The 13,633-nt window shown below is 47.1% G+C and overlaps 6 protein-coding genes across 6 annotated transcripts, besides 23 other annotated features; all 6 read right to left on the bottom strand.

Annotated features, from left to right (window-relative positions):
• Positions 1 to 22: part of a microsatellite that runs on past the window's edge.
• Positions 1 to 13,633: part of a sequence feature (heterozygous, non-Esmeraldo-like haplotype) that runs on past the window's edge.
• On the bottom strand, positions 203 to 1,225 carry Tc00.1047053509937.60 (RNA-binding protein, putative; the record flags this gene model as incomplete). The annotated part of the gene is made up of 1 exon (XM_812306.1): positions 203 to 1,225. The coding sequence occupies one exon, from the start codon at positions 1,223 to 1,225 to the stop codon at positions 203 to 205; it is 1,023 nt and encodes a 340-aa protein (XP_817399.1).
• Positions 1,253 to 1,311: a microsatellite.
• Positions 1,343 to 1,386: a microsatellite.
• Positions 1,613 to 1,694: a microsatellite.
• Positions 1,791 to 1,838: a sequence feature (A-rich).
• Positions 1,996 to 2,025: a microsatellite.
• Positions 2,057 to 2,102: a sequence feature (T-rich).
• Positions 2,273 to 2,543: a mobile genetic element.
• Positions 2,530 to 2,551: a sequence feature (AT_rich).
• Positions 2,649 to 2,695: a microsatellite.
• Positions 2,885 to 2,924: a microsatellite.
• Positions 3,031 to 3,057: a sequence feature (AT_rich).
• On the bottom strand, positions 3,134 to 5,620 carry Tc00.1047053509937.50 (hypothetical protein, conserved; the record flags this gene model as incomplete). Its single annotated transcript, XM_812305.1, has 1 exon — positions 3,134 to 5,620. One exon carries the CDS (start codon positions 5,618 to 5,620, stop codon positions 3,134 to 3,136), a length of 2,487 nt encoding a protein of 828 aa, XP_817398.1.
• Positions 5,663 to 5,811: a sequence feature (GA-rich).
• Positions 6,322 to 6,918, bottom strand: Tc00.1047053509937.39 (hypothetical protein, conserved; the record flags this gene model as incomplete). Its single annotated transcript, XM_812323.1, has 1 exon — positions 6,322 to 6,918. One exon carries the CDS (start codon positions 6,916 to 6,918, stop codon positions 6,322 to 6,324), a length of 597 nt encoding a protein of 198 aa, XP_817416.1.
• Positions 6,938 to 6,966: a sequence feature (AT_rich).
• Positions 7,284 to 7,315: a microsatellite.
• Positions 7,457 to 7,507: a microsatellite.
• Positions 7,607 to 7,627: a microsatellite.
• On the bottom strand, positions 7,920 to 9,455 carry Tc00.1047053509937.30 (phosphatidyl serine synthase, putative; the record flags this gene model as incomplete). The annotated part of the gene is made up of 1 exon (XM_812304.1): positions 7,920 to 9,455. The coding sequence occupies one exon, from the start codon at positions 9,453 to 9,455 to the stop codon at positions 7,920 to 7,922; it is 1,536 nt and encodes a 511-aa protein (XP_817397.1).
• Positions 9,522 to 9,551: a microsatellite.
• Positions 9,731 to 9,751: a microsatellite.
• Positions 9,790 to 10,215: a mobile genetic element.
• Positions 10,289 to 10,344: a microsatellite.
• Tc00.1047053509937.20 (hypothetical protein, conserved) lies at positions 10,387 to 12,174 on the bottom strand (the record flags this gene model as incomplete). The annotated part of the gene is made up of 1 exon (XM_812303.1): positions 10,387 to 12,174. One exon carries the CDS (start codon positions 12,172 to 12,174, stop codon positions 10,387 to 10,389), a length of 1,788 nt encoding a protein of 595 aa, XP_817396.1.
• Positions 12,375 to 12,396: a sequence feature (AT_rich).
• On the bottom strand, positions 12,412 to 13,633 carry Tc00.1047053509937.10 (poly(A) polymerase, putative; the record flags this gene model as incomplete). Its single annotated transcript, XM_812302.1, has 1 exon — positions 12,412 to 13,633. A coding segment is annotated over one exon (1,222 nt), but the record flags the coding sequence as incomplete, so codon positions are not given.

Genomic DNA, 13,633 nt, shown 5'->3' with positions numbered 1-13,633 from the left:
GTTGTTGTTTTGTTGTTTTGTTTGGTTTTGATTATTTGTTGTTGATTCGTTATTTGATTTATTTATCATTTTGTTGGCTCGTTGGTTGGTTCGTTCCCAGCTCTCGATGCTCATTGGATAAATTCCTCCCTCAGTGAAGTCCGTGTAAAATTTTTGCCTCGCCTTCCCCCCAGCGCACGTTGCGGTACGGAAGGTGCAGGAATCAACGAGACATTATGGGGGATTCCACAAGGATCCCATTCAGTCCCTCCAATGGCTTGCTGCCAGCAGTGAAGCTCACCACATCAAGAGATCCCATTGATGAGTGGAAAGACGAGTTGCATCCCTGCACCATCGGCTCCGACTGCTGAAAGATTGGAATGGAAGGTGGAAAAGAGACCGGCCGTATCAATGTCTGGTATGAAGATTCATTTTGAATCGTAGGTGCCAACTGCGACGGTACCCCCACGATGCCACTTTCAGCATTATGGATAAGACTGATATTACTACTGCTCTTCTTCATGACCGTACTGTTTATATGTGCATGGTTTCTGTTATTACCAACAGATGCGTTAGGGAATACGATCACCGGCGGCGAAGGTGTGGCGGGTGGTGAATGCGGCGACGTGATGGAACCCTGTGGATGTACAGCCGTTGCTACCATCTGCGGTTTATTTGATGTTGGTGCCAAAACAAAATGTGATGCTGCGTAAAATTGAACGGGAACGGCATTTAAAATCGTTACGGTCGGTGGCTGCATGGCCACAGGAGTTGTGCAAACCGCCTGTGAAAGAGAAACGGGCGGCACGCTTTGAAACGGCATGGCGCCTGGCTCATTTCTGGGGTCTACGTCAGTGCAATCCACGGAATACGGGAGCGGGGCGCATAGCTGGGGTGACGGCAGGGACGGCCAGTGTTCGCCCGTCTTGTTCGCCTGCATTATGACAGCATCGCCCGTCTCACTTTTTGGCTGCGCATTCCCCGGGCCGAACGCGGGAGACACGCGCAGGTGTTTATTGTGGATTTTAAACCCATTCATCTCCTCCATGGCACGAAGCCCGGACTCCCTGTCCGCGTAGACCACAAACCCGTACCCTTTGGGGTGTCCATCCCTCTTCTTGTCACGAATAACACGGGCAGAAACGAGCGTACCAAATTTCTCAAACATTTCACGCAGAGACTCATCGGAGACAGGCGTCGGGATGTAATTGACGATAAGATTCCTCGGGTCTCCTCCTGACGGCATCGTGGCCACAAAACAACAACAACAACAAAACAAATAGCCAAACAAATAACAAAAATAAATAAATAAATAAATAAATAAATAAATAATGGAAAAATGAAGGCAATAATAGTTTTCTTTTTTATTTATTTATTTATTTTATTTTTTTTTTCGTTATTTGTTTAAAAAAGAGAAAAGAAAAGAAAATCCCTTCGTGTTACTTTTGTCGTACCTGTTGAAACAAAAAAACGAAACACACACACACACAAAAGAAAAAGAAAAAAAAATCCTTTGCTTCTTTATTGGCCGCTGCTCCTTTTCCCGTTAGTTGGCCCGCCTCCTCACCACACGCAGGAACCGTCCCTCTCAAGGCAAAAATAACACCGGCCCTTCTCTCAACGGATATTTACTTGTGCAAATGTACGTACGCACGTATATGATATAAATATATATATATGTGTGTGTGTGTGTGTGTGTGCGCCTATGTGTTTGTCCCTGAGAAATAAAGTGTATGCCAATGGCTTTTGGGGGTGGAGATGTGGATAAGTGGGGCCTCTTTTTCCCTTCGCGTTCCACGGTCACCACACGCCTTCCCTTTTCTTTCCTTTTTTTTTTTCTTTCTTTTCCTTCTTTTCTTCCTCTTCCTCGTTTGTTTGTTTTACTTGTGTGTGTGTGATTTGGCTTTTGTTGCTTTGACTCTCCTTGCGCCACGAGGACGATTGCTTCGGGAAATGACTCACAAGCAGTTGCACTCGTGCGCGTCCATTCACGGAGCACCACGAAGCGTTCAGGAGAAAAAAAAAAAAAAAAAAGAAAAAAAAAAAGTAGAAGAGGAGGTGGTGGTGGGCGAAGAGAAAAATAATACAAAAAAAATAAAATAAAATAAAATAAATAAATAAAACCGTGAAATGACATGACATGAAAGAACATCAGGGACAACAAAAAAGAAAAAAGGCAAGGAAGAAATGCACAGTTTCCCCTTTTAGCATCCATAAATGCCACACACAAAGACATAAATGTGGATTTACTGACGAAATGTAGACAACAACTAATTACATGAAATAATATGTGCCCTGGCTCAGCCGGCCACCTCAACGTGGTGCCAGGGTCTAGTACTCTTTGCCAGAGAGGAAGCTAAGCGCCTGCTGTTCATGCTTCAAACCCGATGAGTAGCTATTACTTAGTTTTACGGGCCGGAAGGGCACCAGATGTTGGAGCCATTCTATAATGGCTGCCCGCGGAGTAAGGTTATCCTTGCCACTGAATTCCTTCGTACGCTCACCAGAGCTGCACAATAGAGGTGTAGTTACTACGACTGGTGAGAGAAGAAAAAAAAAAATAATAATAATACGTGATAAATAACACTTTCCTCCCTTCTTTCTTTTCTTCTTTTTGTGTGTGTTTGCCCCCCCCCTTTACTGCCCTTCTCTTTCCTTCTTGTTAATTATCTTTTTTTTTTTTTTTCATTTTTTTTCTTTCTTTCTTGCTCTCTTTTCCTCGTTGTCTTTTTGTTTGCTTTTATTCTTCTCGTTGCCGTTGTGGGTTGCGTGTATTATTCACGCCTTCATTGAATACACACACACACACACAACTTAAAACGTAAAGACAGACTTTCACTTCCGTGCGTATTTATTTTTCCCGTTTACTTCTCTCCCATTTACACCTCCAACAAATACATAGCTGTACATATATACATATATATATATATATAATATTATATATAGCAAAAAGAAAAAGAGGTCCATGAAGGGATGAGCTCCGCTTCAAATGATTGAGTTTTTTGTTTGTTTGTTTGCCCACCATTTGTGGTCGTGTAAAAAGGCGTACAGTAAAAATATATATATATATATATTTTACATCCATCACTTCCACCCACCACCACTGGCACGCGCACAGTCACTGTTTCATATTATGCGCACTTGGCTCACGTGACTAGCCGCCGTCTGAAACGGTGTGCATGCCGTCAGAGGCGGCGGAGGGTCCTTGCTGGATGCGAGCGGCGATGGGGTCGCCCGGGTGATTTTGCGGCAGTCGGTTTACAAACGGTTGCAGTCGATTGCCCATCACACGCGGCCGCATCGTCTCTACTGGGCGATTGCAGCCCAGGCAACGGAAGCCCCTAAACCCCGCGAGTGCATCGGGCGCCCCACCCGCAATGTGATCCTCGCTGACAAGCCGACGGAGGTTATCCATATCGTGCTTCGTCGCCTTGCCTTCAAGCATGTCACGCAGTACATTGAGGGATTTGTCAAGCGTGTCAATGAGACCAGCGTTGGTGGCGTTGAGGACCTGCTCCACCTCTCGCATCAATCGTTCCAAGGCGTTTTCAACATAGTCCCGTTCAGCCTTGTTCGCCACAAGCATGGCATCCGCCTTGCGATGATCGATCTGCTCAATGTATTCCCGCAACGCATCCAATTCATTCGTGGTGCCGTCACGCACCATGTTAAAATTCTGCATGTGTTCTGCCATCTGCTCTTTTAATGCCTGCATTAACTCCCCTTGCGCGGCAGAAGCCGACTGAGCGGCATCTTCATCCCCCCGCCTACCCGCTCCAAGCTCCAGCAACTGTCGCAAGTTCTTCAATTCGTCAGCAAGTCGCTGAAACGCCGCCCGATCAGCCTTCTGCTCGTTAAGATCCATCACATTCGTCTCCGTATGGAGCATACGACGCTGCATGTCCTGCAGACAACGCTGCAAATCATCAAGCACTGCAGCGGAAGAATCACTGGTATCCTTAACAATCGGCGGGGCCTGCATGGGAGCGGCATCGGCCCCCTCGCTCTCCGGTGCCACAGTTGAAGGACGTCGATCACCCTTGTCCTCCTTCTTTTCATCTAGTAGTAGACATGTCTTCTCCAGTGCCTCCGTGTCTCTTATTAACTTATCCACGACCCTTCTTAATTCTTCCAGATCAGTATCGTAATTACGCAAGCCAAGCCGCTGTAGATCCGCCAATTGTTTTTCAATTGTGTTCACGGCTGAGCCCAAAACGCCCAGCTGAGACGGAGTTACTCCAGTTTCAGCGCCAGAAGACATTGCCGCGTTCATAAGACCGTCCACTTTGTTACCCATGCGCTCCTGGGCTTTTTCCAAGGCGTCCATGCGCTCCTTCAATCCTTTCATGCCATCCATAATTGACAAACTGCGAGGAGCCTCAAAAGCCGGTTTCGTATCAGGCACCGGTGCGGCATGCACATCCAATGAACTAACAATTCCTTGCAAGCGACTAACATCATCTTCCAGAGCCTTCACACGACGACGTAAATCCGCACGTTCCTTTGTCGCATTTGGATCTGTCACATCTGGCTTCTCCACGCCCTCTTCGCCCATGTTGACCGTTCGCATAAGATCGACATCAGCATGAAGGTCCTTCATCTCGTTCAGCATCTCTGCCACGACCCGGTTGAGGTGTTCAATGTCTTTGCTGTCTTTCTTCAATCGGTCATAGATCGAGGAGAGGTTGCCAGAACGTGACGACGGTTCTCTTGAATGCGCTAGAGAGCTGGAGGTAGGAGAAGCGCCCTTCAGCGCACCGGGTGAAAGCAGCCCTGAACTTTCCGCAGGAAACGGTGAGTCCGTCCGAAAGGGAATTGACCGGTCCTCTCCATCTCCTAAAAAAGAAGGGACCTCCAAATCACCACCCGACCGTTTTTCCTTACTTGAATAGGGATATCTTCCTTCCTCTCGCTCTTGTGACCGCATCCCCTCTTCGGGCATCTGAAACACATACTTTTCTTCCTTCCTGCCACGAAGTGGCGGCTCCACCGACTCACCAGTGGAGCCACCTTCCTCTGGCAACGGCATCACCGGCTGCTCCTCGTCCCTCACCTTGAGTTGTTCCCTCGCACGGCCCAAGATAACATCCCCCATTGGCGTCCCAGTCACCTCCGACACACCACCAATTTGCGTGATGGACGCCAGTGGCCTTCGCGGCTTTACATCCATCACGCCAGTGAAACTACCCTTTCGTCTGCGGGCGTGGTATAATTCCTCAATTGTGTGACGACGACCAGGATGATGAAACTCTCCAATGTGACGCTTGATTTGATTTATCTCTTCCCACAGTTGGCTTGTATCCACAGGCGGAACGTCCGCTTCCCTGCCCACGTCTTCAGTAGCCTGCTTCTCAAGATCCATCTGCTTACGCAGTTCTTCCTGTTGCTTACGCAGTTCTTCCTGTTGCTGAAGCAGTTCTTGCAGCTGTGCCTCTCGCTCCGCGTCCCGCTGTTGCAGGTTTTTTAAGGCGTCCCTGAGCTCACTGATCTCGTCATCCTGTCGCTCGTTTTCTGACTCCACATTCTTGGTGCGCTGGAGAATTCTCTGAAAGAGCAGCTGAAGGGGCTGAAAGGACATTGAGAAGCTGATGAGCTTCGAGAGGTCCACCTCAGTTGTAACATCCGCCACCTCAAAAGACATCTCCGCCCCTTTCCTCTAACAAAAACCACCAACAAATTTGACTCTCCTTCTGTTCCTTTTATTTCTGTTTTTTTTTGTTGTTGTTTTTTCTGTTTCCTTCCCACTCTTCCCAAACTTCTTTTTCTGCCTTCCTTCCCCCTTCTTCCACCACTTCTTAATTTCTCCACCTCCTGCTGCTTCCTCTTCTTCTTTGCCTGTTTGTTTACTTTATAAAGGATGGAGGAATTGCGCTGCTGTCGCGTGATGTCTCTTTGAGATGACTAATTGTTTTTCTTGTCACGCCGTTGCAAAGTGCGTGGCGCTTTTCTTTCTTCGTCGGCTCACATAAATTCCATATGAACCCGCAAGAGAAATGCAAGGAAAAAGATTAAAAAAAAAAAAAATAGAGAGAGAGAGAGAGGTGGGGAAAGGGTTTTGGTCATTTGTGTGCATCAGCGATAAAAACACACGGGAGAACAGTGTCCGAAAAATTCAAACAAAAAAAAAAACAGTGGCAAAGGCAATAAAGGAGATGCCGCGCAAATGGGCAAAGGAGATGAGACCCAACAACTCTCATCTCGGCTATGAATGTGCGTAGGGACATGTGTGCACACATACACACACATATATATATAAAGAGAAAAAGAGAGGCTCTGTCTCTCCCTCTCTGTCTGTCTGTCTCCTTCCTCAAAGAAGCGGCAGTTTAAAATCATTTACGGTTCTCAAACCCAGGGAATGCGTACGGGGAGCAGTCGCCTCACGTCCTCCTTCTCCGCTAGTAATTTTTGCTCCACAAACCGCCTCAGTGCCGGCATCACCCCCGCGTTTTCAATTTTGAGCTCCTCGCATGTTTCCAGCCACAAAAAATTTGCCGCGTTGTGCTTGCCTTTGCTGGGGGTGTCGTCAACGAGAATCGTGTTCTGTGGGGTCGCGATGTCCGGGAAGCGACGGAACACCTCCCGCACGTCCTTCACGGTCGCGTGCTTGTCGTCACGCGTGGCGGGATTCGTGCGGCGGAACTCATCCGACGTCGTGTGCTCGCGAGACCACACAAACGCAAACCGCACCTTCGGCGCTGCGCTCTGCACATGGAAGACCGCCTCCATCACCGGCGCCGTGTTTCGGGCGGTCGTTGAGCTCCAGACGGCAAGTGTGCAGTGCTCCTGCAGCGCCTGCAGCGTCTCAAGCGCCCCTGGCCGCAGCCACACACGACTCATACCGACAGTGATGGCGCCATCAGGCATGCCGAGCGGCACACGACTGGCGTGGATGCGCTCCACGAGGGTGCCACGCAGGCCAAAAATAAGCAACGGCCTCATCCCGCTTACAGCCGCGGAGAATAATTTTAAAAAAATAATATAAAATAACCACCCACCGGTCGGTCCCTCTTTTAAACAAAAGAAAAAAAAAATGAAAGGAAAATTTCCGTAGGGATTCAGGTCACAATATTGTCCCAGAAGCCCGCACTTCAGACACCGTCACGCTTCACAGTCCAAAAAAAGAAAAAACAACGGCAAAACCATTCGTCCAAGAGGCACACAAACTGCAAGAAAGTCAGACAGACAGACGGGGAGTGTGTGACGTGTGCGACAAGCAATGAAAATTACATGCGAACAACCAACAAGAAGACCCAGTAGGAGAGAAAAAAGAAAAAAGAAAAAAAAAACATAATCATCATCTTCAGAATAATAATAGTAATCATAACAATAATAGTAAATATCAACATGCATCAAAGGCTAACACCGAAGAATAAAAATAAAATAAGTCATATTGTCGCTCCAGTCAATCCCCTATACCGGTCAAAAAGGTTCCATCTCGTCTTCATCCGTGTCACTCTCCCACGCTGATTTAAACGTGTGTTGTTGTTTTTTTGTTTGTTTGTTTTGTTTTGTTTTTGTTTTTTTTCTTCGTGGCTCCCCCAGCCCACACACAGACAGACATATTCATCCACAGCGGTAGGTCCCCTTAATTACAGGTGCGCAGGCGCATTTAAATAAAATGAAATTTAAAAAAAAAAAAAAAAAAAAACTCACCAAAGAGACGCCCATCCCATTCCTCCAGTGAATGCGCATCAAATGAAAAAAAAAAAATACAGACAATTCACAGTGTTTTTGTGGGCATAATTGCTGCTCCAGTGAAACCCCTCCCCCCCAAAAAAAGGAAAAAAGAAACGTCACCGGTGTCTTTATTTCTGGTGGCACGTGTCGCCGGTAATTAACATCCGGCGTCCCTTCCCCCCTCCTCTGCCCCTCTTTTTTTTTCTTTTTTTTATTATTCTTTGGTGGTGGTGGTGGTGTTGTCATCCTCTCTTTTTATTGCTCTATTCCCGCCAAAACAACACCCGATGTTCGTATGGTGCCATGAATCGTTCAAAGCGTTTTCTTCCAAGCTGCAGGTCCGGCATCCCCATCATGACCACCGCCACAACGCAGCCACAGCCGGTGTAAAAGAAAAGATTTGATAAAGCATACCACACCCCACGCCGCTCCTGCCGCTGTCGAAGGGAAACCACACAAAAAAACAATACAAACCATACAAAAAAAAGAAAGAGGGCACACATCCAAGGGACCGCAATATAAACCGGCATGGGCTCTTGAAAGTAGCCTCCCTCTATCGACAACTTGGCAATCCAAATGGTCTCCAGAAGAAGTGCCGATATCGCCACCCACGCCGTTGTGCCCAGCCTTGTCGTCTTCGAATTATTCGAGTTAATGTACGTGTAAATTTCGCGTATGGCCGGCATGGCAATAAGACCCCAAAGCGCAAGACGCAAAATGACAAGATGGTAGTTTGGACGCATTTGCAAAATATGTTTTATTGTAAAACAGTTTGCCTCCGCCAGAGATATTAATAACAACAACGTGAGAAACTGCATGAAACGCTTTGGGTCATGAAACACATTCCATTCATAGGATTCAAAGCTGCGTGGGCCAAGCTGTCCAAGAATACGTCGCGTTTTCCCCTTGTATCCTTTAATGTTCCGTAAAGCAACCCAGTGATACTTCTTTGCCCGGAGCCTCCGCAAAGCAAACATCCCAAGTAACGTCCCACCGCCATTGCACAGGAGCACATCTAACAACAGATGGTCCCACCAACACTCCTTAAAGTTTGGAAGGGCATGCTGGAGTGTAATCTCAATGATCTCAAATGTAATGGATACACATGTTGCAAAGCGCCAATCCCGTAAAATAAGTGTTTTTACAAAGTAACCAATAAAATGAGCAAGAATAAAAACATCACATGCAGTGCGAATAAATAAATACGGATCACTTGAAGTGGAAATACGACAGTCCTCCGCATATTGACGCTCAGGTAATGCCTCAAGCAACGCAGGGTCGTAAAGACCCATAATGGCACGTACCGTCTCTAAATTTTGAAACAACAAAAATGACAACAGTGCAACATATAGCACACCGCTGGCCAATACAGCACGCCACACAAATGGATGTGGTCGCACTAGCAACGAGTCCGGCAAATGAATAACCCCAAAAACAATAAAAGAAAATGCTGAAGCTGCCAATCCAAGTTTCACATTAGCCACCACACCCATTTGGGGAAGGTAGTAATAACGTATCATAAGAAGAACAAATACTATGAAAACAAAAAGAGCCGTAATTGTACGCGGCATGTAGACAAGATCGGTAAAGTCCTTTTCCCTAACGTAAGGACGTGGTGAACGAGGCTCTATTCCCTCCCTCTCCTTCTTTTCTTTCCGTTCAGAGCCTTTCCTCTGAATCCCATCCCCTGCATCACTATTACCCTCATGCATGTTAGCATTCCTCGGAGAATTGCTCCTGCGGTTCGGTTTGGAAGGAGACACCTTCTTGTTGGCGTCACCGCATTGTTCTCTGTTCATCTTAAAAAGCAAGACAACAATTGCACTCAAAATAACGCCCTCTCCCCCTCTCCTTATCAATATATCTTTTTTTTATTTATTTTTTTTTTTTTTTTTAGTTATGCGTGTGTCCAATTTTTATTCCTCGTTAAATATGTTATTGTGAGGGCGTCCCTTGTTCGTATTTCTCTGCCTTTCTGTTGTTGTTGTTGTTGTTTCCCCTTTTCCCAATTATACTGTAGGAACTGCGCAGGACAAATAAAAAGAAACATCGCAGTGAAAAAAAAGCCCCAAAAACACACACACACACACACACAGAGAAACAGAACCAGAACCAGAACCAATAAATAAAAGGAATAATCTTCCGGGCAGCTGGCCGGATCCTGAAAGTATCTATGGAAACCAAACAAGTTAGGAAAAAAGGCTCGTTATTTAAATGTTTTCTTTTCATTCAATATATAGAATTCTGTGGACCACCAGCATGGTCCTTTGTCCTCAGTTAGGATTTGAAATATTATTACTTACGAAGTGGCAGACTTTGGGGTCCTCCAACCACAAGACCCCGCCGCGTGGTGGGAATCAAAAGGGGGTGGGTGGGATGGCAAAATAAAAACAAATATTATCCGGCCTCTATCGGCTCCCTGCCCCTACAAAGTCGCGTTCTTCCCAAAAGATTCATACGGTAGAAAGTATCATAAAGAATGCATTCATTTATCAGGATAAACACATACATTAATTATGTTAGCCAGCTCTCCCGCGATCATTCTTTTCACAAGCTCCTATTAAAGTTCACGTCATGTCTACTTTCAACGATAACACACACAAAAAAAAAAAAAAACGACCCTCAAATTTCCATACATGTATATATGTGTATACATACGTGTATATACATATACACTTCATATTCATAATTTCCTCTACACTTTTTTTTTTGCCCTTCTTCTTCTTCTTCCTACGCCCGTCCCTCTTTTTCGCTTTTTTCCACTTTAGACTTTTTTTCGGAGTCCTCAGGCTCACCTCTCCCATCACAGTCATCGATATTCCTCCCGGTCTTCAGGGACACACACTGCCGTTCAGTTAAGGGATTGACGCAGGTTAAGATATGTTCGAATAGCGATGTTGCCCTCAGCCCACGTACACCCCCTTGTGCTGCTGCCGCAAGATCAGCTGCGGTGCTATGGGCAAGACATCCTCCACACGTGGCCTGCCAAACTGAAAACTCCTGTGCCAAAAATCCTGAAATAACACCCGTCAAGACATCTCCAAAACCACCGGTAGCCATGCCGTTGTTCCCCGCGTCTGATACAACACAACGCGAGGAAAGAATACCATGTGCGGTATTTAATGCATCGACAGAAATATCTATGTCCTCGGCGGCGCAGATTACTGTGCCGGGCCCCTTCAGCAGTACTGTGAATCCATAAAGGTCTGCCAGTTTCTTTGCCGCCTGAAATCGATCCTTTTCAACCTCTTCAATAGTGCACTGCAACAACCGCGCGGCTTCCCCTGGGTGGGGTGTGATGACCGTTTTTTTGTTTTTGCGTTCAAGTAGTCCAAATTCTTTTAAATTCCCTGATGACACCATTTTCGAAAATAAGTTTAGTGCGTCCGCGTCAAGTAGAAAAGGTTTCTCTGTAAAATATTCACGAGTGTGAGCAATCTGGAGGACGACACGTTCAGCCCATACAGCCTGCCCAATGCCCGGCCCCACAGCCACACACGTCGACCACTGAATTAGATCAGGCAGGGAACATTCCTCGGTATCATAGGCCATCACCTCCGGACAACGGGATAGAATTGGGCCGATGTGCGCTGACCTCGTAACGACGCGAACAAGACCGACACCTGTGTTTAATGCTGCCTCAGCGGCCATAATAATCGCCCCACCAAATTTGTGATCACCACCAACAAGAAGTAGTCTGCCGTTCGAACCCTTATGTGCACATGGGGATGGTGTTTGAGCAAATATCGTCTTTAGATGTGAACTCACAATTCGGCGACAAAAAAGCTGACTTTGACGCTTTGGATCCAGCATCCATTCCCCAAGCTGCAGGCAGTCATAATGCAAGGTACCAGTGTAGTTTCGTGCTTGACCAGTAATAAGGCCTGGCTTCAATGCGATAAATGTGACCGTATGTTCTGCTCGTACACAAACACCCTCCACAGCTCCAGTTTCGGCATTCAAACCGGATGGAATGTCAATAGACACACAAGGTACGGGAAGGGCGTTGGCCAACTCGATTAAACGCGCGTAATCAGCACGCGGTGCCCCGGTGATCCCCGTGCCCAACAGTCCGTCCACCACCAAATCAACATCTTCCGCCAGATCCGCCTCTTTCCACTGGCCAGCATCGTGGATTTTCACGTCACCTCGCTTTAACAACGCGGCATGCGCGGCGGAAGCCTCTGGAGGAAGTGGTTTTGTTCCCTTGACAGCCAACACCGTCACACGTAGTTTGTCATCCGCGGCAAGGCGAGCAACCTCAAACCCGTCTCCACCGTTATTCCCACTCCCACACAAAATGAGCCAGTGCCTCGATGAAGGATATTCACGGCGAAAGACGCCGAATGCCGCCTTCCCGGCCCGTTGCATTAAATCATACAGCGTGATTTTGTGTTCCCGAGCGGCCTCCTCCTCTGCCTGACGGAGCCACGCCGCTGACCACACACAAGACTGCAGCCTTTCTTCATAGTACCCTGATGTTATACATCGGAAAGGTAATTTGCTCAACCGCATCATTGCTAACACACATACAGACACAGAGAGAAAGACAGAAAAAGAGAGAGGAGGAGCACCGTTAACGCACCCCTCAATATGAATTTCTTCTACCACGTTTCCCTCACCCACCCACTCACCCCCCCCCCCAAAAAAAAAAAAAAGCAAGTGAAAAGTGTGAAAGGGAAAACGAAACACCAAGAATGTCAAAATAAGTGAAAGAGATTTAAAAATATAAATAAATATGTCTGCATCGCTCTGTCAAAAACCAAGACCCAGAGCCTCTTCTAAATCAGGTTCATCCTCGTCAACTGCTGTGTTATTCGCCGCTCCACTCTTTGTCCTCCCATGAATTACCCCAGAAATGTTTGCCACTGATGGTGAAGAAGCTTCAGTAACCGTACTCTCTATTGCCGCGTCGGCGTCGTGCTTCACCTCGCCTTCTTCACGAGTACGCTTCTCTCCCGCTACGGTGCTGCGCGCACCATTCTCATCATGGGCCTTAGCGGGAGATGCTGCATCATCCGCATGATCCGCATCCGGCACCACCACAGTTTCCTTGAAACCGACTGCAGTCTTCACAAACGCGGGTATTTTTGATATGTCTTCGACCGTAATGACAGGAAGTCGCGTGATGCCCTCCTTGTACTGCCGTAGTTGCCTTACAATGCCGTGGAAGGCCCTAATGCTGGGGGCAAGATCAATTTTCCCTGAAGGTGCCTTCGGATCCACAGACATGCCAATAAAATAATGACAACTAAATATCTTTGGTGCAGAAGAGTCGTCCACCGCCCCGGAAGTTTGATGAGAAGATACCTCCATAGAGCCGTTGCCCCCACCGCTGCTACGAGACGTCTTTTTGAGGAGACGAGCTCGTGTCTCAACCTCCTCTGGAGCTTCATAACGCCGTGGATTGAGCCGTATTCGCACGTGCCGAACATTCTCCAATGCATATCCTCGTGACTCTGCTGTACCAGCCCAAAGAAAACGGATCTTCGACTCAACGGCATCCACGTAACCCTGATATGCCTCTGCGTCTGTACATGATACAAGCACATGCAAGTAATACTTGTGCTCACCAAAAAACTTCACAGGTTCTAGTAGTCTACTCCAAATACCATGCGGACCAAACCGTGACTTGGCCTCTTCAGCGGAAGTAACAAGGCTTGAACTGCAGATTTCATGTCCACGTGCAAACTCGGTACACAACTGTCGAAGATTTGTCAATGTCACGTTAAAGCATGCGTTGCCGTATGGAACGGCCGGTGTGAGAACAGGGAAAAGCGCCATCGCATCCGACTTGGACTCACGTGGATCCCAACCGCGACCAAGGTTTGTTTTGACTCGCATTGTTTCGGTTAAATAAATGGCACGATTTTCCCTACCGCTTTCTTGTGGGTTTGGTGAGAACCATGAGTGATATATACGAAAAAAGCGTACCACAATGCCAGCGGCGTTCTGATTCGGGTGGCATGACACACAA

Source organism: Trypanosoma cruzi, genomic scaffold (assembly GCF_000209065.1).
Source record: "Trypanosoma cruzi strain CL Brener 1047053516537 genomic scaffold, whole genome shotgun sequence".
NCBI classification, from domain to species: Eukaryota; Euglenozoa; class Kinetoplastea; order Trypanosomatida; family Trypanosomatidae; genus Trypanosoma; species Trypanosoma cruzi.
Note: the sequence above shows the minus strand (reverse complement) of the source record. Positions and strands in the feature narration are given on the sequence as shown.